At 46.0% G+C, this 26,361-nt stretch overlaps 1 protein-coding gene across 5 annotated transcripts in view; it reads left to right on the plus strand.

Moving 5' to 3' along the window:
- The window catches only part of LOC138473098 (prominin-1-A-like), a 1,012,351-nt gene that overhangs the window by 462,380 nt on the left and 523,610 nt on the right, over positions 1-26,361 (plus strand). For all 5 annotated transcript variants that reach the window (XM_069611612.1, XM_069611614.1, XM_069611613.1 and 2 more), the window contains one exon: positions 13,991-14,196. In XM_069611612.1, the coding sequence (XP_069467713.1) occupies positions 13,991-14,196 (206 nt within the window). The remainder of the gene's footprint in view (positions 1-13,990; positions 14,197-26,361) is intronic.

Consider the following 26,361-nt stretch of genomic DNA (forward strand, 5'->3'; position numbering starts at 1 on the left):
ACTACTCTTCTTTTCAGCCTGGGTTCCTTTCTGGTCACTCCACTAAGACAACTCTCTTAGTTGTTTCAAATCCTATATTGCATTCCTGACACTACAAACTATCTTCTATTCCTGTTCTTCTACATTTCAGTGCCACTTTTGATACTGCTGATCTTGCTACTTTGTTACTGCTGGGGCTTTGTTCTATTTTTCAGTGGGTTTCTTCTCATCTTCATAATCGTTCTTTTGCGGTCTATTGTAAAGGCCAATATTCAGGCACTGTTTCTTAGCATAAAAAAGGCCAACATTTAGAGGGCTCAGACGGGGATGTGTCTTCACACCCTGTTTGTTCAATCTTTACTTATCAGATTTGGTAAATCACGTGGCCCATTTTTATTTGCACCCCCTAGAATCTCTACTCTTCCTGTTTTCTGGCACACATATGCTGATGACGTGGTCCTTTTAATTTGTACCACACGCAATTTGGCTTTCAACGTCTGCTGAATTCTTCTAAGGATGTTAGGGTGAACGAGTTGGTGATTAATGAAAGCAAAAACAACATTATCCGTTTTTCAAGGAATATAAAGAAACCCATGGCATATACTTGGAAAATTGATAAACATCCATCCATTCCAGTACCACACATTGTCTATTTGGGTTTTGATATGACTGCAGCACCAAATAGAAGGGAAATTCAAACAAGAATATTGCATAAGGAGGCTCAGCTGGCAGCGCAAATGAGGAAAATTAGTCTTAAGTACTGTAGATTTTCATTAGTACCCCTCATGGACTTCTATACGATGAAAGTGGTTCCGACATTATTGTACGGCCAATAGATCAACCCTTTATCTAGGAAGATAGATCGGGATAGAGTCGAATCAAGGGTGTGGAAAAAAGCATTACATTTCCTGACTTTTTACCCATCTCTGCTTTAAGGTACGAACTCTGCTTTAAGGTATGAATTAGGACTGGCTTCTCTTGGGAGTTGGTATAAATGGAAGGTTCTCTCATTCTATAGAAACGTGTTGGATCCCCAGATGGGGTCTTTATATGTGGATCTAAAAAAGATCATGGACGCTTCAACTCTGGGACAAGTGAATAATTTTAAGAACTTCGCTGAGTCAATACTTATAGACTGTCATCAATGACCAGAGCTGTTAACTGTGAATCCTGCGTTATCAAAAAAAGCTTGTTTTATGAAGATTGCATTGTGAACATTGTAAAAGTTCATGCCTATGAATTATATGTTATCTTGTCCATTTGTGGCAAGCCTTTGGGAACCTTACCATCTTACTTACAAAAATTCACAACTCTTTCTGGCGAAGCCAATTCTTGCGTTTTCGAATGAACTTACTTTTAACTGCCGATGCACAGTTCTTTCGTTCCAATAAAGGTAACAGAGGTATTATACACAGTTCTTTCATTCCAATAAAAGTAACAGAGGTATTAAGGCCTGTGAATTTTGTAATACGGAGGGAACTGTTCAATCAAGTGAGCTCTTATTGATTTACTGTCCTGCACTACAACATATGAGACATTTCTACCTTGAACTAACTACGTTAGAATGTTATGAAAGGCTAATTTATGACATAGTTTTAATTTGTGATTTATTGATTAAGGAATGTATTAGGGGTTTTGTATATGTTGTGTATGCTATACTTTGAGCAAGCAAATCACAATAAGAAAAATAGAAAAAATCACGTTTCCATTCTTCGTCATTTGTGGTTCTCCAGGGCTCGGTACTAGGGCCCTTTCTTTTGACTTTGTGTACTACTCCGCTTGCTTAACCTTTTCAGGATTTTGGCTTTATCACTCCTACTCCTACATCACGTCTCCTTTCCTCCATACTTATGGGACATTCCGTCATGTGGGACAGGACCGCAGCACTTTTGTAAAAAGCATCACATTTTTGAACAATGTGTCCTCCTTCTCTTTTTACACAGGGTACAGCATGTGGCCGTAACCCCGCCCTCCTTAGCTCCGCCCAGTGCATAGCCATTCAGTCCTTTTCTCTGCACGGTCGGGACTGGGCGCACTTGCATCTTTGGAAGATGTTTTCCTTCCAGTGTCCTTCTCTCCTGCTCCGGTTTGGCGGTCGTGTAGTAGTCTGTCTATGCCGGTTCATTTAGAATTTCCATCTGGTTCTTCTTGCAAGCGATGCTTCGCTAGGGCGGATCCCCATCCTCTTTGTTTAGAGAGTTTGGGTCGGATCACCGGTGGGACTTGTGTTTCTACTGCAATTCCCTCTCGTTCCGGGCACTTCAACATCGTCTGGAGTGGTGGGAGGAGGTGTTTCATCGATTAGAAGAAGAGACGCCCGGTAAGTTCTTTAGTTTTTAGGGCACCCCGGCTGGGGGACTCCTTCCCGGGGTCTTCCCAGTCCGGGAGGGGCTTCATAAGCTCTATTACTGGGGTTTCCCCTCAGGTGCCTTCCAGGCCTAAAAAAGGAACCAGAGTTTTCTCTGAGGGCTTCAGTAAGGAGCCTGCCAGCATCGGATTACAATCCGATACCCCTTGTGTGGGTGCTAATCTACGGCCCAGTTCTACTGAGGCGTTGGGTACCGGAGATTGCTTCGAGGTCTCCTTGGCTGGAGATTCCCATACAGACACCAGGGCTTGCCCTGCGGCCTCTGTAGAGGCTTTCTGTACCGAACCAAGGTTTGAGGCCCTTCTAGAGGGAGCAGTTACCGGACTCTGTTCTGAGGTTCCTCTTTCTGAGGCTAAGGTGACCGGCAGAACTGAGAGACCTGTTAAGGTCTTGTCTGTGAGGTGGAGTCATCAACATTCCCGTCTTTGTGGTGATACCGGTTCTGTTGAGGGGGCACAGAGTGAGGTCGCGGACCGTAATTCCTCTGTTACCGGCTCTGCTGAGGTTTCTCTTCTAGAGGCTGATTTGGCTAATAGTATGTCTCAGAAACATCCTAGGCCACACACTACCGGCTCTGCTGAGGATCCTTGTGTCAAGGCTAAAGTTAAGACCCCTGACCTGTCTGTGGAGACCCCTGCTTCACTCACACATCTGACGCAGTTCTCCTTAGGTGCTGACAAAATGGCGCCCGTTCCTGTGCGAACTACGGCAGCCATTTTGGATTCCTCCCTTACACCTATGCCATCAGCGTCGGGTGCTGGGAGCGTGTTTTCAGGTGACCATCGACTTCCTGGTGCAAATTCTTTTTGTCCAGTTTATGACTGGAATGCTCGGATGCCATTACCGCACACAGTCTCGCTGCCTGCTACATCTGCACCTTTGATCTATGTTTATCCGACTGGAGGAGGCCCTTCTTGGCAGCCCTCTCCCTTACGGCCTTGGAATTACTCCTCCCATGAGCGTCCTCTCCCCACTCCAATGCCTAAAACTTCGGCGCAGGATGCCTTTTTCAGAACATTTCAGAGGCTCATGCACTCTGACCCCATGAAGGAGTATTTCAGAGGTCTTTTTAGGGAAATCTGCCCTCCAGCGCCTGCTCCTGTGCCGACAGTTCCAGCCGTAGCGCTGGTTGTCCCGGCAGCTGTTTCACCTCTACCGATTGGCCCACCTCCAGCCCTTCTGCCCCTGCCTCCCTTGTCTCCAATAGACAAGTCTTCGGCAGAGTCAGGTGTGATGCAGGTCTATCCGGAATCCGGACGTGTCGGGTGACACGCAGGGGGATCAGGATAGCGAGGATCAGCCCCGCTCTGTTAGAGCATTCCATGACCGGGTTCTCGACATGTCTCTTCTGGATGTACCAGTACCTGAGGCTCCCGCTCCCCAAACGGGGTGCTTTCTGGGGGGTTCACCTTGTCTCCTCCGGAGCGAACCGGCTTGTTCCTTCAGAGGGACGTTTTGGCTGAGGTCGCAAGGTCTGGGATAAACCACACTCTGGACTTCATCTTAACAAGTGGAATGACGCTAGTTATAGGCTTCACACTTCAGAAGAGGTAGCCTTAGTGTCTTGCCCGCTCCCTTCCTCCACAGTGGTGGTGGCTGCCACGCTTCAATCCAGACCGGCTTCCGCGTCTTCTACAGCGGCAGCCCAGGTTCTGGCCAGGGAGGACAAGTTGCTTGACTCCTTGGGGAGAAAGATCTTCGCTAATTCGGCCCTGCAGTTGCGCCAGGTGAACGTAGTGCTCATCTTAGCAGCAGCAAATATGAAAATGTGGAAAGTGTCTATCTGAATTTGAGGAGTTCATTCCCGCGGACAAGCTAGATGATTTTAAGGGTGGCTTGTTGGGTGCCAGAGTTCTGGCACAGGATATGCTTGAGGCCGTGGCTCATCATGTTGACACCTCGGCTCGGGGCCTCATGCTTGGTGTCGACACCTCTCGTCAGGCTTAGCTTCATGCCACAAAGTTTTCTAAGGAGGTCCAGGATAAGGTTTTGGACCTGCCTTTTGACGGCAAAGAACTCTTCCATTCTTCAACGGATGTGGAGATGACTAAGACTAAAGACAGCACTCAAACAGCCAAGTCCCAGTCTGTGTTGGTGAAGCCGCCATTCAAAACTCAAAGAATGTCATCTCAGCCTCGGTCCTGATCTGGTTTTCAAGGGTTTCTGGATCAGAGGACACGAAGGGTCGATCCTCCATCTGGAAACTCTTGTCGTAAAGAGCAGCAAGGCCGATTTTTCTCTCGGTCCTCTGCCTACTCTTCATGATCAAGCGGTCTCTCCACCGAGAAGTCCGCTAAAGTATGTTTTTCGGTGCTCGCACTAGACCCCGGTGGGAGGGCGCATTGCGTCTCACTGGGAGGTGTGGCGAACCATCACCGAGCTTCGGTGTGTCTTGTCCATTGCTCGGGCGGGCTTCTGCTTGTCCCTTCCCCCTCCCCCACCCATCAATCCTCCCTTCAAGCAGTCAGGGATTCCCTCCCTCAGAGCCGAAGTCCAGAAGCTTCTGGATCTTAAGGCGGTGGAACCCGTTAGTGGAGCGAGGGGTGGGCTTCTACTCCCGTCTGTTCACTGTGCCCAAACCAAACCAGACTGGCCTGTGCACCATCCTAGACCTTTCCCAGTTCAACCTTTCTCTTCCCCAAGAGAAATTCAAGATGATCACGCCCAGTCAGATAAAGTCCTCTTTACAGAAGGGCGATTGGCTCAGCATGGTGGACCTTCAGGATGCGTATATGCATATCCTCATTTGGAGTCCGCATCGGAAATACCTGCGGTTTTCCATGGGGGAGGAACATTTCCAGTTTTGTGTGCTCCCGTTTGGTCTCAGCTGGGCACCACACATCTTTACGAAGATGTTGGTCATCACAGCTTTTCTTCGGCTACAGGGTATCCATGTTTATCCGTATTTGGACGATTGGCTGCTGCACAGTCCTTGTCCATTGAAAGCCTCGAGCAATCTTCAGTCTCTCCTCCAGCTCCTGTTCCACCTAGGGCTGTTGGTGAACTGGCGGAAATCCTCCATGACGGTCTCTCGGGACTTGATTTTCCTGGGTTTTCATTGGAACACGATCAATTGCAGAGTGTACCTGACTGGGGACAGAATGGCGGATCTATTGGCCAAGTGTCAGGTGTGTATGCAGTCGGAGAGCATGTCGGCCTGGTGGTTCCAGAGGCTTCTGGGCCTTATGGCTTCGTGCGTGCTGCCTTTTCTTCTTGCTCGTCTCAAGATGAGGCGGACACAGATGGCTCTTCGGAGCTCCTGGCTTCAAGCAGTGGATCCAGACTCCAAAATGATACTGGATCCACCTTTCCTGAGGATAGACCTCTTGTGGTGGATCTCTCAGCAATCTGTTGGTGGGTGCTCCTTTCCAGGACCCTTGCCTACTATTGACTGTCACAACGGATTCCTCCCTTCTGGGTTAGGGTGTGACGTTGGATCATCTACAGGTTTTCAATCTTTGGTCGCCACAGGACTGACAGCTTCATATAAATCTTCTGGCGCTCCTGGCGATATTCCTGGTGCTGAAAGTGCTCAAACCAGGCATTGTCAATCAGGTGGTCCATGTTCGCACGGACAATGCGATGTCCATGTTCTAGATCAACAAACAGAGGGGTACCAGGTCTCCTCCTCTTGTGGATCTGGCCATTCAGATTTGGGAATGGGTCATTCAGCATGGTATCTGGCTGGTAGCAGTTCACATCCCGGGCCAGCTGAATGTCACTGCAGATGCCCTTAGCCGACGAGCAGTGGTCAGCTACGAGTGGGAACTGAACACGGAGATCCTCTTGGATATTTTTTGCTGTTGGGGCACTCCAGAAGTGGACCTCTTTGCAACATCAACAGGAAGCTTCTTCTGTATGCCTCCAGGAACGGCCTCAGAGCCTCCTCTCTGGGAGATGCTCTCGAAATTCCATGGCACAACATGAGGGCCTACGCTTTTCCGCCCCTTCCTCTGATCCATCGGGTGCTTGACAAGCTAAGGAATACGGTGAATTGCTCTCTCCTGTTCATAGCCCCTTGGTGGCCGGCCAAGTTTTGGTTTTTGGAGCTTCAGCATCTATCGGCGTGCCCGCCGCTCAAGCTTCCGCTGGTTCCCGATCTGCTTCACCAGAGCAATCAGCAGTTGTGGCACCCCTCCCCACAATCGTTCAGCTTGGCGGCCTGGTGCCTGAGTTCAGATCTTTAGAGCGTTTCATTTTGTCCATGGATAACATGCAAATTATTCAGGTGGCCAGGAAACCTTCGACACAATCTCAGTATAGTTCATGTCTTGTCTTGCAGGACTTATTTGTCGGCTGTCGCCGCTTACCTGTCCACTGACCATTGCTCTTTTTCACTGACAAATCCAGTTATTAAAAGACAATTTGCGGGTCTATTACATCTTTACCCTCCTGTTTGCAACCTGCATCCAAGGTGGGATCTGAATGTGGTCCTTACGGCTTTGTGTCATAAGCCTTTTGAGCCCATGGCTACTGTCGATTTTAAGTACCTTTCATGGAAAGTGTCCTTTTTGATTGCTGTGACTTCGGCAAGGCGTGTAAGTGAGCTTCAGGCCTTGTCGGTAGAGCATCCCTTCCTTACTTTTCATAAGAATAAGGCTCCTTTCTTCCGAAGGTGGTCTCTGGTTTTCATTTGAATCAGTCAGTTTCATTGCCTGTCTTCTTTCCAGACCCGGCCTCAGGGACCGAAAGTGTTCTGCACTGCTTGGAAGTTAGAAGAGCCCTTAAGTTCTAGATGGACAGAACATCTGAGTTTAGGAACTCTTCACAGCTTTTTGTGACCTTCGGAAATCCACACGGAAGGCCGGCCTCGAAAGCAACCATCTCCCGATGGATCGCTGCCTGTATTTCTGAGGCGTATACCATTCAGGGTTTTCAGGCCGCAAAGGGAATTCATGCTCATCTTGTGCGGGGCAAGGCGGCTGCCGTTTCCTTCCAAAAATATGTTCCCTGGGAGACCATCGCAAAAGCGGCTACGTGGGCCTCCCCATCGTCTTTTTGTAAGCATTACTGTCTGGGCCTGATCACCAGGGGTGATGCTCAGTCCGCTCAAGCTGTGCCTAGGAACTTGTTTCAACAAGGAGTTTCCATCCACCCGTAATTCCTGTGAGGAGTGCTTGGGAATCTCCCAGAAGTATGGAGGAAAGGGGACGGGACGTAGGAGTATAATAAAGTTACTCACCGTAGTGACTACTTTACTCCTAGTCCATAGTCCCCTTTCCTCCATACACCTGCCAGCCGTCCCCTCTAATAGGTTTCCTCTGTTATTGCTTAAAGGTATCAGACATGGCGATAGAAAAGGACTGATGGGCGATGCGCTGGGCGGAGCTAAGGAGGGCAGGGTTACAGTCACGTGCTGTACCCTGCGTAAAAAGAGAAGGACAAATCTTTGAAAATTGTGATGCTTTTTACAAAAGTGCTCCAGTCCCGTCCCACAGGACGGAATGTCCCATAAGTATGGAGGAAAGGGGACTATGGACTAGGAGTAAGGTAGTCATAAATCTTAAGAAGAGAGAAATGCTTTCTTTTCCTGCTTCTGGTTCTATTTCTTCTCCACTATTTATTTCTTTTCCAACTATTTCATTGACTGTTTTTCAAAATCTGCCCCTAATTTAGGATTTACTTTTATGCTAAATATATTCTCGTCAACTACATAACATTTGTAAAATCTGTCATCTTCTTACTTTCTCCATAGCTAAATTACTATTGAGAAAATTGGTTCAGTCTAAACTTAGTTATTGCAGTTCCCTTTGTAATTCTGCCTTGTTATGCTAGTCTGCCTTTGTGTTCTGTTTTGTATTCTGCTGTTCCTATTATATGTAATCAGATGGTACAAAAATATGTAATCCACATGAAATAACAAAGAAAAAAAGTATCATGAGGAAGTAGAAAGAGAGAGGAAGTGGTCCTAAAGTAGGGTGCAGAACAGAACAGACATGCAGTGGTAGAGTGTTCTATTGTTTGGGGACTAACACAGAAAAAGCTCAAACAGGATTGGGCACAGGGCAGCCAAGGTACAAATAGAAGACATGAAGAAGCAGAACATTACAGATAGTAGAGATGCATGGAGTCAAAAGAAGGTAAGCTTTAGCAATAATAGTGGCTGGAAGAGGGTCGGATGGGGCAGCGGAGGAAGGTGCTCAAGGCAGGAAAAGACTGATATCAGAATCTAAAATAGGGAGGAAACATTAAAGACTGAGTAGGGGCAAGGGGAGAGGCCTTGAAGGGAGATGAAGGATCAGCAGAAAGCAATGCGATTATCAATCTTAGAGGTGAAAAAAGAAGCAAAGTCAGAAGCAGTCAACATAGATGAAGCGAGTAATTCACTGATGGAGGAGCCAGCATCTGATTATGCATCGGAAAGAGATGCCGAGGATGCGGGGACAAGGAAGTGATCAATGAGGTATAATAATGCTTTTCAGCAAGAAAAAGCAAATTGTTGGACGTATGTAAAGCTGAGTGAGCATCCAAATCAGAAGGGAGGTGGGATTTGTTCGATATACGTTCTGTTTGGCGCAAGGTAGTGCATACTGATCAGATGGATGGGGCAATCAAAGGTTATGACTTTTTTCTGGATGGAACAAACATTTGGGGAAGAGGGAGGAGATCAAGAGATGATTGCAAAGAGCCCATTAAAGCTGAGCTAGCCTCATCCACATTCAATGTATCTGGAAGGGGAAATGAAGGGATGGTAGAAGAGAGCGAGGAAAGAAACAAAGAAGAATTGAAACCTCTGAGATCGTGAGATGTAAATCTTTTTAAAGACTGAGCATGAACAGACAAATTGGATGAAAAACAAGTGTGGGAAAAAAGGTGGTGATCTGAAGACAAAAAAGGTAGAGCACTAACTTCTAACAAATTTAATCCTGTTTCTCTAACTCTTCGGCTATGCTAAAATGCTAGGCTTTTCTACCCAGTTGTGAAAATCAGTCGGAGTTCTGTTTGTGAAATATTGGTATGCCAATTGCTAGGCCTTTTTATTTTTTACCTTTCCTTGACTTTCATTTCTAAATGCTCTCTTTATTGGCTGTGCCTCCATATTGTGAACTGTTTTGCTCCTAGTTCCTGTTGTAATCTAGGCCCTATTCCTCATTACCCTTGATTTACTGTTTCGCTTGTTGCATGTGATTCTTCTTCACCTGATTCACTGCTAGGCTGCCTGGTGAGTGCCTGGTGAGTTCCTTGTGCATTCTGCAGTTCCATCTTCTGCTCTCAACCACCCCACCCCCTGTAACTATGGTTCTCTCTATCTCTCCTATCTAATCAAATTGCCATTCTATCACCTTTCCTACCCCTCTCTCGAAGTCTGGAGGGAAGACATTTAAGACTCCTGATCTCCAAACCAGGATTGTCCATTGCTGATACTTACGTCAATGCTTCCCCAAGGCAGACTATTTCTGACATCATCTTTACTGTCCCCCCTCTTGGCCTATGGGCTCCCCATTTGGTCTCTATCCTCTCCCCTTTTTCTTCCTCGTCCATTTATGGTGGAACCAGATGGGAATTCTCTTTGCACACTTCCTATCATCTAGATGCATCATTGTCTACCAGAATGGCACTATCATGGTCCAGGGTTCTCCGCCCAACCTCCTCCTTCTTGACAGGCGTCTTCCGTCTCTCTTCAACTTCCTCCCTTCTCCTGCCACCCCTCTGACCTCTTTGTCCCCACCAACAGATGTACCTCACCCATGTACCCCACCTGGGAAGACCTTTAAAGGTGGAAACCAGCTTTATCTAGCTACCCTCAATTCTCGCTCTGCTGTCAAATACTCTTCTGACATCTGTTACCTCCTTGAAGACTTTGACCTTGACATCCTTGCTCTCCCTTAGACATGGTTCAGTGCCCGCTATGTCACTGCTTTTGACATTCTCCTCCCTGAGGGCTACGAGATCCTCTCCAAGCCCAGGTCCAACTGTTCTGGAGGCGGAGCGGCCCTTCTCTTCCCTGAATGGGTCCCTACTTCCATTATACCCACTTAATCCTACTCCTCCTTTGCAAGCCTTGTCTGTAAGCTGTGCGTCTCTCCTACCCTCACGCTACCATCTACAGGACTCCTGAGCCGATCTCCCCCCTTCCTTTCAGAATGAGCCAATCTCGCCTACTCTCTTCTACCTCTAAGCTTCTTCTCCTTGGAAACCTCAATATTAATCTGGATTCTTCTGATGCGGCCACTCTACTCTTCCTCTGCTACTCTCTCTCCCTCACCATTCTTCCCTCAGGCCCAAACCACTCAGCCGTGCACATCTTGAATGCGCTCATCTCCGCTCATATCTCCTTCTCTAACCCTCTCACTGCTCCTCTCTCCTGGTCTGACCACGCTCTCCTTGCCTCCCATCTGAAACTCCTGGGCTCCCCAGCTAAGCCCTTGCCCGCACTGCCAGTCTCCATTCGACCGATGAAGCAAGTGTCAGTAGCTGCTTTTGCCACCTCCTTCACTCCCCCCCACTCCTACTATTCACCCTCTCACTGAGTCAGCTCTTACTAACCTTCATCGCTCCATCTTCAACACCCTTGATATCCTTGCTCCTGCCATGAGGATCCACATGAAGCCTTCTTGCAAGTGTAATAGTTGGTATAATTCCAACCTAGCCTCTCAGAAATGTAAGTGCAAAGCTGCAGAACTGAAGCGGCTTGATTCTAGCACATCCTCTGACAAACTGGCCTGTCGCCTACTCCAAAGGTAATACAGACTCTCCATCCACTCCAGGAAATGGGCCCATATCCAATCCTGCATCTCTGGGGCCACAAACACGGCTGTACTTTTCAAAATCTGTAAGCAACTTGCCAATCCTACCGCAGCATCCACTTCTCCTCTTCCTTCTCAGGCCCTATGCACGGCGCTGGCCTCCCATTTCACAACCAAAAATCAAGACATCCTGTCCTCTCTCTCTCCTCTACGCCCCCCTCTCTCCCGTCTGCATGCAGGCCTCCCCTGCAGCCCCCTATTTGTCCCCTACTCTTCTCTTTCTCACCCATAGCACCTGATGAGGTTATCCAGACAGTCTGCTCTATGAAAGTCTCCTCCAAAAAGATGCTCCCTCCTCTCCTAGAACTATTCAGGACAACATTGCCTCTCTTGCGCCCTCCTTGGCTGTGTTCTGTAACCACAATTTTGGCACTGGCTCCTTCCCTTTACCCCTTAACCACTCCCTTGTGCGCCCCTCCTAAAAATTCCATCTGTGGACCCTTCCTGCCTGGCTAACTACTGCCCTATATCCACTACCCCCTTCCTGGGCAGACTCCTGGAGAAGTTGGCCATCTCCCACCTAATCCACCACACTGAATCTGTTGGCTGCCTCCACGATCACCAGTCTGGCTTCAGAGCAGTCAGTTCCATGAACACTGCTCTCCTGAACACCTGTGATATCTGCTCTCAAACATTGGCTCCATCTCTCCTTCCGCCCTATCCTCCTCGATCTGATCTGTCCTCTGCCTTTGACATGGTCAACCTTTTCATCCTCATAAATCTGCTCCGTGATACCCTGGGCATCACGGACCGGGCACTGGATTGGTTGGTTTCTTTCCTCTCAAATCGACCCTCCCATGTCCAACTGGGCACTTTTCTCTTCTCTTCTTCACTCTAGACCTGCGTCATCACTCAGGGCTCTATCCTTTCGCTGTTGCTTTTCACTATTTATGTTGCCCCTCTTGCCCACTTGATCTCCACCTTCTCTCCTCATTTCCAGTGTTATGCTGACGACACAGCTCTCCTTTAAGCTTCCCTCCTCTTCCTCATCTCCTTCCTCTCTCATTCTGGATTGGCTGACCAGTATTCAGGCATGGTTTGCAGCTAACAATCTCTGTCTTAATGTCAGTAAGACTAAGATCCTTCTCATTGGGCCTCCTTCCCTCCAACAGTCAGGCTGCCCTCCTTGGGCCCCCTCTACTCACCCTCATGTAAGGCAAAAAACATGGGTGTCATCTTTGACTCCTCTCTCTCCTTCTCTTATATAGCTGACCTTGCCAAGACCCAATATTCGCTTCACCTCCCCAGAGGTATTCTCCCTTTCCTCACCTTCTCCTGGAAACTCGATGTCTCCAGAAACCTGGTTCCCTCAAGGCTTGATTACTGCAACAGCCTGTTCCACAAATGTGCCTCTTTCCTCCCTCTGTCCTCTTCAACTAATCCAGAATAGGACTGCAAGACTGATCCTTGGCCTCAAGACCAGGAACTGCATCTCTCTAGCCGTGAAATCTCTTCACTGGCTACCGGTGGTCGCAAGGATCAAATTCAAGACCCTCTGAATCATCAAAAAGGCCTGGCACCTCACTAAATCCAACGTTTTACCTCTCTACTAGAGCATTTCAGTCCTCTAGTTCCAACTCTCTGCAGGTCAGACATTTAATCAAGCAGAGAGTAGGGGTAGATCTCTTTCTTCGGCAGGATTCTCCCTTTGGAATGGCCTCCCTGCCCCTCTCAGTTTTTAGCCGTATCGCCTTAAATTCTGTAAACTTCTCAAGACCTTCCTTTTCTCCTCCTTCCACTCCTGCCCTCGCATTATTGACCCCTTTTCATGTGTTCCCTCTGACACTTGCCCTCCTGGGCACCCTTTAGCACTTTCCCAGCCCCTTGGGCCCCCTCCCTCCACACTTCTCTCTCTTCACCCTCTCCCTATCCTATCTCATCCCTTCCACCTTATCTTTCCCCCTCGGCCTGTACTTCTTATACTGCACTTGCACGATTCGAATGCCACAAGGCCTCGTAGGACCGTTATTGTTGATATCTCCTCTGTGTTTCCCCCCCCCCCCCTATCCCCTTTTTGTCTTGTGGCGCCTGGAAACACTTTCTGCTGTATAGGCGGCATACAAATGTTCAATAAATAAATAAAAAAGTAAATAAAATGAATAGGCAAAAGTTGAGAAGATATGATCAAGTGATGAACCTGAATGATGAGAAGGGTGGGAAGGAATATGATAAAGATGGTAAGCATCGAGCAAAGGAAGACGTAAGTTGTAATCACCAAGTAGAAACAGCGCAGTGTCAGACGGCAGGATAGCAGAGCGAAGCATTTCTAGGTCTTCACAGAATGTAGAGAGTGGGCCTGCCGGCCTATAGATAATAAGAAAAGCAATCGCATAAGGTCTGCAAAATGATGCAAAATGAAACTCAAAAGAGGAAAAGTAGAGAGAAAAACAAGGTGTATGAGGGAGAATATCCCATGATGAATGATGAGGATTTCCTGTGCCACCCCCCTCCCAACAGACCAGGAAGAGTGGGAGAAAGGGAAAAAAGAGAAGCAGAAGTAGATTTGTTGGCTGGGGGAATCCATGTCTCAGTAATGCAGGGAAACTGGAAATTCAGATCTGAAAAAAGTATTGAGGTTAAAATGGGTTTTGTTGCATAATGCACCGGTATGCCTTTAGCTTTTGCTGGATTTAGTAATTTGTTGTTTAAGACCATACTTGCCAACATTACACATTCAATTAGGGAGACACTCCTAGACAGTCCTTGTCTTAACGTTGCATTCTTGGACTTGTAGTCCCGGGTATGTAATATGCAAATCTAGCACTATAAATCCCAGAATGCAAAGTAAAAACCAGGACTGGACTATAGACGAGCTCTGTACTACTCAATTGCTGTCTTTGTGTCTGTGCGATTTCTTCCTATGAAGAGCTCTGACATGCTATGGGTTCTGTTTCAGATTCTCTGGTATGAGGCAGGCTACCTGGCATGCGTCATCATCGGGGTCCTCTTCATCATCCTCATGCCCCTGGTGGGGTTCTTCTTTTGCTGCTGCCGCTGCTGTGGGAATTGTGGAGGCAAAATGTACCAGGAGCAAACCAAGCGCATCAAGTGCAAAAGGCACTACCACTACATCGCCCTTTTCCTGGTGACCATCATCATCCTGTAAGTGGGACTACGTAGCATTTTTATTCATTTATTTATTTTGGCATTTAAAGGAGCGCGCTAAGCCCTTCGGCATCAAGGCGCTCATTTTATTTATTTATTTATTTATTTATTCTTCACTTGTTAGATGCTTATGCGGGAAGCAAATACTGTTTCAAAGCGCCAACAGGGCAAAAGGGAGGGGGCGGGGGATGATCTACAATGTCATTACAACAATGTTAAATAATTAAAAACGACTAAATAAGATGAGACAATGGGGAGGGCGAAGACAAACCTACTATGCCTTGTGAGTGTTCAGAATATGCAAGTGCAGACAGAAGAGGGGTATGGGATAGGTGCTGTGGTGCTCATGGAGAGCAGCAGGTGAAGTGCTATGAAGAAAGGTAAGTGCAACCACCACTGGTGGAGGGGGAGCCGAGGCAAGTGCAGAGGATAAACAGCAGCTGGGATAAGATGTGGGAGGTCAGGGCCCTGAGGATGCATACGGGCCCTGCACACAAGTGAAGCTACTGTGCGATTAGCAGGGAAGAGAGGGAGGGAGGGAAGGAAGAGGAAGTTCTTGAGGCTTTTCTGGAACTTAAGGAATTCCTGTTCAAGACGAAGAGGGGGAGGGGCTGTTCCAAGGAAGGGAGCATGCTGAGGAAAGCAATCGACCACCTGCCCTCTGTTTAGCAAACCGCTTTAAACGCAAGGAGTTGGTGCCAGAGGAAAGCAGGTGTCTAGAGGTCATCAAGTCTTGGATGACCTCTCACTTCCTCACTCTCATTGCCAATAAAGAAGTCCTATTCTTTCCCAGTAACACTCTCCTCTCGCAATCTTCTCCCTCTTCCATCTCTTTTCCTCCCTCCTGTCACTCAATCTCCCCCTCCACCTGCAATCTTGGCATTTACTTTGATTCTAATCACTCCTTTGTCTACCACATCAACCTTACATCCTGTGCCTGTCGATTTCATCTCTACAACATTTGCAAAGTCTGCCCTTTTCTCAGTTTCCACGCTACAAAACTCCTCATCTCCTCACTAGTCTTCTTGCGACTATTCTATTGTTCTGTTCTTTGGTATTCCCCACTCACACCTTGCTCCTCTTAAAAACCGTTCTTCAATTCGCTCACTCTGTCTTCTCTCCCACCATGACCCAATTTCTCCTTCCCTGGCCTCTCTTGCCTGGTTGCTCTTCTATTCTGAACTTAAATACAACTTTCTCTGTCTTGTGGTCAAATGTCTCTATGGCCTTGCTCCTGACTACCTTGCATCTCTCCTTTCTTTTTACTCTCCATCGCACTCCTTCTGCTCTACTAATCTATTTAGCCTCAATGTCCCACGTCCCCCTTGTGCCCAATCCCGTTTTTGCTCGTTCCAGCTCCTAGCCGCTCTTCACTGGAACATGCTTCCCCTGTCTCTTCGCTCCATTACTTCTTATCCTCTGTTCTGTTCTTCTCTAAAAACCCACCTGCTACAGTCCTCCAATTGATTTAATCTGTTTATGAACACTGCTTCACTTACTCTTATGTACGCTAATTGATTGTTACTGTTTATGAACACTGATTGACTGATTACTCACTGGAATGCTAAGTGATTGTTACTATTTATGAACACAGTTTGCATGTTACTGTTTATGAACGCTGATTTGCACTCTGATTCATTATATTGTTGACTGTCCTATGTAAAGCGCTTTGGACAAAGGCGCTATATAAAACACAATAAATAGAAATACAAATAGAGGGGGAGTATTTGGTCAGAAAGAGTTGCCCCAGACAGCCTTGTGGATGATGCAGATGGATTTGAATTTAATCCATGCTGCGATCGGGAGCTAGTGAAGACTTTGTAGGGCAGGAGAGATGCGGTCCCTGGGCTTGAGGCCAAGGATAAGTCTTGCTGCCCTATTCTCAATTAGGTGGATGGGTCACAGAGTGGACAAATGTAGATTAAGGAGGAGGCTATTGCAATAGTCAAGCCTAGAGCGAACCATAGCCTGGGTAACATTGAGTCTCTGGGGGAAGGTGAGGAAAGATAGAATTCCTTTCAGAAGGAAAAGCTGAAAGTGGAACTTCTTGGCAATGTCCTGAGTATGAGGGAGGAAGGAGAGAGAGGAGTCAAAGATGACTCAGAGGTTTCTGGCTTCCGAAGAGGGAGCAAGGGGAGAGCCTTTGGAAGAAGGCCAGAGTGAAGGGAAGAAGTCGGGTGCCAGGGTTCCAATAGGGAGGATCTCTGTTTTGCTGGCATGGAGGCAAAGACCATTAAAGGTACACCAGGCCTGGATGGCTGAGAGGCAGACCGGGATGATGGAGGGTGCAGGGGCGCCTGTAGGAAGTTCGAAGAAGAGTTGTGTCGTCAGCATAGCACTGAGGCATGCCAGCAGAGTAAGGTAGATGTTAAAGAGGCAAGGTGAAATAATGGAGCCTTGGGTACAAACTGAAAGAAAATAGTAAACCAAGTTGAATTAACGACTCTGACTGCAGAGTGAAGTCAAGTCTGAGAAACTGTTTTTGAAGCTAACTTTGAAAAACTATTTGTTTGTTGAATATCAAACTGATAAAACCCCAAAACCGTGCTTAAAGCACAGTAACCTATAAACTTGAAGGAAACGAAGCATGAAGTGGGGGATGGGTCACCAGAAGTGAAGTGTGAATAAGACCCTGAAATACAATAAAACATTGAATGTGTACAGAAAGTAAGTTAAATGAAGGAACTTGAAACAGAGACAAAACACGAAGGAGCCTGTGTGTGAGCAGCCTATGTGTGAGCAGGAGAATAAAGGGTCCCTGGTGGCATTACCTGTGATGTATGGACCATGTGGTCTGACAACTGCACCCAGACCAGAGAACCCCAATGTGCTGAAAAGGTCAAGACAAGTATTTTAAGTGTCAGGAAGCAAAACTACCACTGTGCAAGTGACAAAAGGAAAACTACTATTGGTGCATTAAAGCTTGGGACAGTGAACCCTGAGCTGTGAAGAATTGTTGCAACTTATCTTAAGGACAGAGCCTCAAGACAATTCCTTTTGTGACAATTGCTACATTGGATTTGGGGAAGGGAAACATGAGACTTGCTGCAATGAAACTGTATTGAACTGGGGGAAGGAATTCCTGACATTTAAAACCTGTGGAACTGTATCACCTTAAATCCAAGAGAAGGTAACTTGAACACTGTGGTGAACTTGTTTGTACTCTAGGAGGAGGAGCTGAAGAATAAGCCTGAGCTGGAAATAGCTCAAAACGTTACTTTTGGAACACTGTCTAGTTTATCGTTGACATCCCTACACATTCATCCAGAACAGGACTGCAAGACTTGTCCTTGGCCTCAAGCCCTCGGATCGTATCTCTCCAACCCTGAAATCTCTTAATGGCTCCCAGTGGCGGCAAGGATTAAATTCAAAATCCTTTGCATTGTCCACAAGGCTTTCTGGAGCATGGGTCCACATTACCCTCAACTCTCCCTCTGTAAATACCTTCCTACTCGAGCTCTTCGCTCCTCCACCTCCAACTCCCTCAGGGTCAGTCGCTTCTCCAAGCAACAAGTTGGGGGTAGATCTCTTTCCTTGGCTGAGGCCTCCCTCTGGAACAGCCTCCCTGCTTCTCTGAAACTTGAGGAGAACCATCTTCGGTTCCGGAAGCACCTCAAGACCTTCCTCTTTGCTTCTGCCTTCGCTCTTCCTTTCCCCTGCTGTACTGTCTGATTCGGCACCAGTCACCTGGTTGCCCTCTGATTCTCGGGCCCAGGTCCCTGCCCGCCCCAGCCACACACCCGCACTGCCTCCTGGCAATGCTTGCACTTGGTTCTGTATCTGCAACCCTACAGAACCCTTACCTGCAATGATTAGACACCCCTTGTCTGCGCCTTAACCTTGCACTTGCCACCTTGCTGGCTGCACTAACAGTGTTGTTTTATCCCTTGCTATTCACTTTCCAGTCCTCCCCACCCCTTTCCCCCACTTGACCCCTTCCCTCTCCCCTGCACTTACGCGTTCTCAATGTCACTGGGCCTAATAAGATTGTTGTTTTTGTCCTCCCTTGTTCCCCTCCCGTGCTCTGAAACACTTGGGTATGAGCACAATACAAATAAAATATCATATCATATATCATTGTATTGCTTTAGGTGTGAGGGCATTGGTTTTGGGCACAGACAGACTTTCAAGTTGAACTTACAGAAAAAGACTATCCTTAGTTTATTTAGGTAGGAAAATCCCACCTTCGCATCGGGTAAGTTAGGCCTTACACCGTCCTGACATTTAAGTAAATAAAAGTATTTTTACATTGAATCTGTTGTCTGTATCTCTTTCCATGATGCCAAACTCAGTTGCCTGCAGTTCCAGAAACCAAAGGAGGAGTCGGATCAGTCAGGAAAGGACCTATCAACATTAGAGTGCTGAAATGAGGTAGATTTGGGATCAAAGTGTGGAGCATCAAGCTATAGTACCCCAAATAGATACGATGGTCAAAATACTTTCAGCATATTGAACAAGTGTGAATATATAAAGGAAACCATCATGGATAGTTGTCCATTGGTCTGGCTTTGTAAATGTAGAGGGCAAGACTTTTTGTAAAGCCCTAATGTCAAAAAGGCTTACTTTCTATATTACAAAAGCTAGACCTATTGGCTTTGTCAGCACGTGTTATTGTATATTTGCCATTGCAAACAATATCCAATGTTTCAATGTATGTCTGCCAAGCTCCCCTTTTTGTCTACAGCCTATGTGCGTTTTCATCTCTCTGACATGTACCTATCATGTATGCTCCAGGAATCAACCAGGTGTTATTTGCAGAGCCATGAAGTATTGCTGTTTGGATTAGATACTGCTCTTATTCTGTCGTAAATCCTGTTATATTTTGTACCTAGATCCGTTGCTTCCGTGCCAGACTCATTATATATATTACAGGGCCTGCAGTAGCTGCCCTGTAATTATGGTTAAGTTGCTCAACCCATAGGAAGAGCACTTTTTGGGTGGCTTATAACTCCCCCCCCCCCGCCCCTCCCGAGATGAATAGTCACAAATCTTTGCAAAAGAGTGCATGGCCCCGTCAGATTGAACCTGCAAAGTTTGGTGAGGTATCGTGCGGGGGGGAAATATTATAGGGGGATCCCAAAATGTGTTATTTGTCCTATAGATGCAATGGAAAAAGATGTGCTGATGCCTACAGCCCAAAAAGCTGGACGGATTTTCACCAAATTTCCTCCAGGAGTGGAAGCTTGGTCCCGAAAGTGTGCGTTTGTAAATTTGATGTAAACCCGTCCAGTCGTTTTTTTTTTTTTTAAACGATCAAAAATTAGGTACAAATACATTAGTGATATCTGGGTTTGGTCTGCGGACTCATTTCCCTGTTAGGTCTGCGTGATGTCCCCAGACATGGGACGCGTCCGCTGATTGGATGGTGAAATGCGTCAGATTTTTGGAAATGCCCGCCATGTTGGATTTGCGGACAATGGACAGCGCAGTCGGGGGGGAAAGTCTGGAAAACACATTTGGGGTTATTTGGTGGTGGAAAGAGGGGCTGGGAAGGGTGGGTGAGTGGAAAAGAGATGATATGGGGCTTTTTTTTGTAGGTTAAAAAAGGTTGGGCAGGTGTCATAGCCGTCCACGGACAGCGCGGTAGTTCGCGGACAGCGCCATGAACGCACAGCTTGTGAAGGACATTTGGATTTATTTGATGGGTGAAAGTGGGCATAGAACTGGTAGGGAAGTGGAATGAAGGTAATGTGGGGCTGTTTTTATAGGTGAAAAAAGGGTTTGGAAATGCCGCCGAAACTCTGGGGTCATCTTTGACTCCACCCGCTCCGTCTGTCCTCACATTGCAGACGTCTTTAAGAAGTTCCAATACCAGCTTCACCTTCTGAGAGGTGTTGTTGCATTTGTCACTTTCCCCCAAAGTCCACTGTCTCAAGAGCTCTAGTTCTGTCTAGGCTGGACTATTGCAACAGCCTCTTTCTAAATCTTCCTGCCTCTATTCTTCTACCGCTCCAACTTGTCCAGAACAGGATTGCAAGACTTGTCCTTGGCCTTAAACCATGGGATTATATATCTCCAGTCTTGAAATCTCTACACTGGTTCTAATTGGCACCTGCAAGGATCAAGTTGAACTCCCTCTGCATTATTCACAAGGCTTTCTGGGGCCAGGGACCACACTACATGCAACTTTATGTTCCTAAGCATTTTCTTTCTTGAGCCCTTCGCTCACCCACCTCCACCTCTTTGAGAGTTAGACGCTTCTCTAGCTAGAGAGTGGGAGAGGGCTAGATTTCTCTCCTTTGGTGGAGAGTCCCTCTGGAACAGCTTCCCTGCCTCTCTCAAACCTGAGTAACACCACCTCAGGTTCTGGAAGTAATTGAAGATTTCTCTCTCTCTCTCTCTCTCTCTCTCTCTCTCTCTCCCTCTCCCTCTCTCTCTCTCGGCTGATGTTCTAATTCTGCTGCACTAACTGGTTACCTGGCCACCCTCTAAACCTTTTGGGAAACCAGGTTCTCTCATGACCTGTAGCCCCATGCACTGTCTCTGGGCCCACCACACACTATGGACTGTATCTGAAACCCCACGGTGCCATGCCTATTTGCACTTAGTTAGAGCCGGCCACCACAGCATCACTTACTGGAGGTTGCTTATTGCACTCTTCCCCATTCCATCCCCCTGGCACTTCGCTCCTACTCTCTACTGGGGAAATGCTTCTCATAGCAGAGAGCAGATGGCAGATCACTATTGACGTATAGGGAAATCCGTGCCTGTGTGGACCACGCCTGAGGTTATCTTTGAAAGAAAACATAAATGTATAGGGAACAGGCACGTTGATACCTGTAACATGGAAGTAAATATTGTGATTATGTGGTTTACTTAAAATATTTTGTTGTTTTTCAGTACACTGGTTTCCATATTGTTCATTTTTGTGGCATAAGTTTCCTGAAACGAAACGGATTCTGGCACGCTGTGAACACTATGAAAGGTCTCATTGTTATGTGTCCTTGAATACACTGAACTATGAATTTGAAGGACTAAATGTGTGGAAAATGCGCCATGAAATGATAAGATTTACTATATTGAAAGCTGACGTTGGAAAGTAAAGGTTCTATTTTAGAAAACAGTGTTTTTGAAGCGGTTGGTGCTTTGCTACATCAGAAGAATGGATTCGCAAAACGCAATGTAAGCAATATTTTAAATAATTTTTATTGATGTGTGGATTGAAAGTGTACTGTGTGCCATATGATGAACGTTCTGATGGATGAATGTTCAATTTGATGCAAAGAGTAGACATCTTACGTGTTAATTGTAACTTAAATGTATAGCCAAAATAAGAATGTACTGTGTATATTTAAGTATTAAGTGGTTACTGAAATATTTTTTTTGCATTCTAAATATTACATAGTCATATAATCCTGATGTGCGCATGTCATGGGTACAGTTTCCCGGCCGACAGCTTCTTCAACAGTATTTGGACAGTAATTATCAACAACGAATATGTGATAAAAAATCACTGGGGACGATCGCCAGACAACAATGTCCTTTTGCGGTTGCAGTAACAAGGAGCAACATTGGAGCGTATAGGTTCTAGAAACGTGCGGATGTGAAAGGGTTGCATTTATTTCAATTTTAAAGCACTCATTTCTCTTCTGTAATGGAACGCCATGTGCGTAGATTACTCGTCGGTCATGGAAGATCATTTTTGGTGAAGAATGCAAAGACTTGCATTAATTGATTGATGCTCAGATTTGGCATAAGAAGATGACAGTCTTACTAAAAATGAGAACGATGCAAAGTTCGGTAGCTATGCACTGTGTTTGAAAAAGTTTTTGTGGACTTAATTGAATGTTTTGCATTGTGGATGTGTGTGTTTAAGTTCCTTGTTATATGTTAGATGACTTTATGACTTTGGTGATGACGGGGTACTTTTGGCTATGCTGCCGACTGACATTGAAATAGGTGGAGCTCTTCTGAGCATATAGTGATGTTAGCATTGGGGGCGGGGGAACATAATCAGTGCTGCAAGGGCCATTGAAGTTAGCGCGATAGAATCTTATTGAGTCTTTCTACTTTATTGAGAAATTTAAAGTAGATTGAGTCTATAAGATTATCTTTTTTAGTTCTATTTTTTAACTGTGGAAGGTAGATCCTAAAGCAATCTTTTTTGTTGTTGTTTTTTTATTCTTTTTTTTGCAAGAGAGGTCAGAAAGTAAGGTGGGGGGAATGAGGGAAGAGGCACCAACCACAAATATGGAGGGGCATGTGGACAAGGGAAGATGTTCGCATGTGTTACATCTGAGGGTAGGGGCAATGTTTCTCATGCTCTTTGATTACAGCTTCAAAAGCAGTTTGGAATTGCTCCCCACTGCAGAGTGGTGTGTTGCAGTATAAACAGAGTACTGTTGTCTTCAAAGGATATGGATCAACAGCCTCTTTTATCACTTGTAAGGTAGCTGGTGGGATTTTGTGTTCCATTGAAGTATGCTGTGTGGTTACAGTATTGGTTGAGGAAGGTGAGGTGGAGGAAAATAGCCTACTAGTTCCTAAGACAGGAACAACCTTTCCGAGAGCATTGCCGTGGTTTGATTGTGTGTGGCGGTGCATGGAGTACTGTCCAAGTAGTTCACGACTGAGTACAACGTTGCACTCAATGCATTTCACTTTGGTAGCTTTGGCCTTTGGTACATTTCCAACATTAGTAAAGAACCACCACACCCATGATTCTGTCTGGGTGCTAGAGGTAGGCTCTTCCTCATATTCTTGGTTCTCTACATTGTCTTTTGAAGTACTGTGCTTTTTTTTGATTGTGTACGTCCTCCAGCAGGTGGTTGTGTTGACTCTTGGGAAGGAGGGATGGCAATAACTGATGCCATTTATAAGATAAATAGCAGTTGTGCTAATATTCTCTTAAGTATGTGCTCTGTGCTAGATTGTTAATGGACAATGGGTAAGAATAGGTGTAGGAGCTGTGCAAGGGTACATTTTGATCTTCAAAGTTCCTAGATCAGCAGAAAATGTAGTTCCAAACTATTCAGGAAGGATGGACCCTTGCGCGAAGTGCGGACGCGTTCGCGGACATGTCATCATGCCACGTACAAGCGCGTGGTCACGTGCCGCTGTCCGGAAAGTCTGCAATGATGTCAGATGTTTGCGAACATCATCGAACACAAAACCAGTGGAAAAAGTTTAAAAAAAAGTATACAATTGTTAAAAATTATGCTAGAAGGTGGGGAAGAAATGAAACTTTGTAAATTGGACAAAAATGTTGCTATATTGGGGAAAGTATGATATTAGTAAGTTGTAGGAAATTAAGGGTGCACTGGTAAAAACTCACGAAATTCACTAAAAAATGTTGTTAAAGGGACATTATGGTTAAGTTGCACTAATAGAAACCTATACATTTCAATGAAAACACTTTGTTAAAGGGACGTTATGATTACAAGTAAATCCGAAAAACCTCAGAAATTCATCAGTTATGGTAAGCTAAGCAACCATATCTTGCGGCACCACCATGCACTGCTAAGACTAACACCGAGGACATGAAAGATGACATCATAAATGTGAGAAAAGACCAGTTCTTCTTAAACAGTGTATCTAAAGCTGACCGGAGGAAGGAAAGCTTGGCTTTACGCAGGAGGTGGAACTGATACCAAACTGAGTTTTCTTAGGCATGTGTGTCCTGAATGAGAGGTGTTTGTTGATGTGACACGTGAGGGACTTGACGCCGGAGGTGAGCTTGAGCGTGAAGCCCTCAGAGTTCATGGTTGATAGCCAGGTCTGTATGTCTGGGTTTTCGGTGTTGTTGGTGAGGAGTAGTAATTCTGTGTTTGAGCGGTTGAGCTTCAAGTATGCATAGGACATCCAAGACTGGATCACAGACGGGCAGGTTTTGAGCCTATGGATGTCCTTGATGGAGTAGATCTTGAGGTATAGCTGTGTGTCGACGGCGTATTGGTGCATGTGGATGTTGTGTGAGGCTAGGAGAGCTCCCAGCGGCTCCATGCAAATATTGAAGATCACTGGGGAGAGTCTTAATAGTCCTTCTTTGTACTGTTGGCTTTGAGGGACTGGTGATATAATTCCCATGGCAATGGCCAGGAGGGCACTTTATCGCAACTCCCAACAAGGCTGTCTCCCTTAAGGTTTTAGCTCTCCTATGCTATTTGGTGGGTGCTGTGAACTGTCTCTGTTGAAAAATGATACTGTTCAAGGTATGTGGGCATTGCCTGTGAAGACTGCAATGTTTATAAGGGTTTTGTTTGGAAGGTGGTCACAGGCTCAATCACATCATGTAGTCATTATAATTTGAAGCCTGTGGCCACTCAAGACCAACGTCATCCCAGTCAAACCACACAATCATGGCCTCAGGGGCTTGCTTCTTTGCATGAATACATATGTGCGGATCATGGATGGATGGCAGACAGAAAAAAAACTTTTCATTTAGCTCTGCCTCTGGGTGACTTTCTGGATAAAGGTTTGCCAAATTATCATCTATTCATGCATGCTTTATGGAAAACACTATCTGCTTGTTGGGGCTACTTTGCATTTAGTAGAGTTGCTGGTAGACATCAACTCCATGTACAGCTATGAAATGCAACCAATAACTAGTAAGCTACCTCCAGCAAGGTAGTACTCACATAGCCACTAAGGTGAGGGTACTTGCTTGTGGAAACCAGGAGGGGAATTCTCTGGAACTCCAGTCTTGCAGAGGTACAGATCATGTTACGGGACAAATTAAATGTGTCCGTCTGCAGAGTGGGCTCTGGAGCCTGGTAAATCGGGGGACAAAAATCATAATGGTGCAGCAAGTAACTCGGACCTTTTGATCAGGGGTCACACAGCACGGATAAGCTTAGTATGGCAATCATTATTGATTAAACAGGACAGCCATCCTTGTGCATGGTGCACTAAGGGACATAAGTCATTTTCAAAACAATGTGTGGGCTTTCTTTTAGAGGTATGCCCTTTGTGTAACATGCACCACGATAGCCATATTATACAAAATAGATGCAATACTACCCAAGTAGATGGAAGTTCTTGTTGCATGAGCAGTAAATCTAGCTGGACAGATGTTACAGAATGTAATCTGCCTCTGCCTGTTTAAGTTGGAAAATGCAATCAATATCACATTTACCTCTCATTGGTTTAATTTCCACCCAGTGATTTACTGAAGTGCTGGGTTGAAACCCCATTACTGACCTTTGAGGGGCCTTGTGTCACACCATTTCATCCCAGTCCCATGTGTAGGGCTTCCCGGTTCACATGCTTGGTGGGTTGAATGCTTACTGAAGCCCCTCATACAGCTGTGGAGCCGGTGGGGAAGGTGGGTGGTCACCCCCACTTGGGCACCTGCTCATATCCCAGTGCTCCCTCGACCACCTGCTGGGCTGGAGCTTGCCGCTGCACTTTAATCTATATAAATAAAAATGTAAATGTTCGTTTGTTAAAAATCTAAATATCCGAAATTTCTTCACCGATTGCTTTGACATTTTGACACAACTTTGCATTCAAATAGGCACATGTTTTTACCTACCTACCATACAAAGATGTCACACCTATGACAAGTAAAAACATGCTTTTTCTGAAAAACAGCGCCATCTGTTGGTTGTAAAAGCACCACACGCTATACTGAACAATTTACTGCAAAACAGCGCCATCTGTTGGATGTAAAAGCAATGCCTGCTATTTTACAATTTCATTTCAATGTTTCCGATTTAGAATAGCTCAAATACGTGCTGAGGAAGCAGCAGAGCGATGTGCAGCCAGACTTTAAGATGCACGGTTGCGACCACGGCGATCGCGTTCTGCAGCTTCAGATCTGCTTCGTTCTCAAAAGAATTAATGCGACAGGCTGAGAGTGGCTAAAAGACGTCAACGAGAAACCCCAGATCAGCGTCAAACACAACTCCGTGCTCAGCAATCACGCAATTACAATCGCCTTGCATTCCGGTACAACCCAACTGATGATTATAGTTTGAGCTGGCATGTTCTCACCGGCACCATGACTGAAGTGTGTCCTTATTGCAAGGCTCTGAAATTTAATGGAGAAACTAAAGGAATTTGTTACGCCGCTGGGAAAATTAAACTGCCTCAACTTGGAGAACCGCCAGAGCCAATAAAACTACCCACAAGCATTGTTAAATTAAACATATTAGAAACGTGAGCTTTCTTTTTTTTCTTTTTTTTCTTTCTTTTCCATTCAACCAGACTGAGCCACAGCAA

Source organism: Ambystoma mexicanum, chromosome 8 (assembly GCF_040938575.1).
Source record: "Ambystoma mexicanum isolate Mex_15411 chromosome 8, UKY_AmexF1_1, whole genome shotgun sequence".
In the NCBI taxonomy this organism is placed as follows: domain Eukaryota; kingdom Metazoa; phylum Chordata; class Amphibia; order Caudata; family Ambystomatidae; genus Ambystoma; species Ambystoma mexicanum.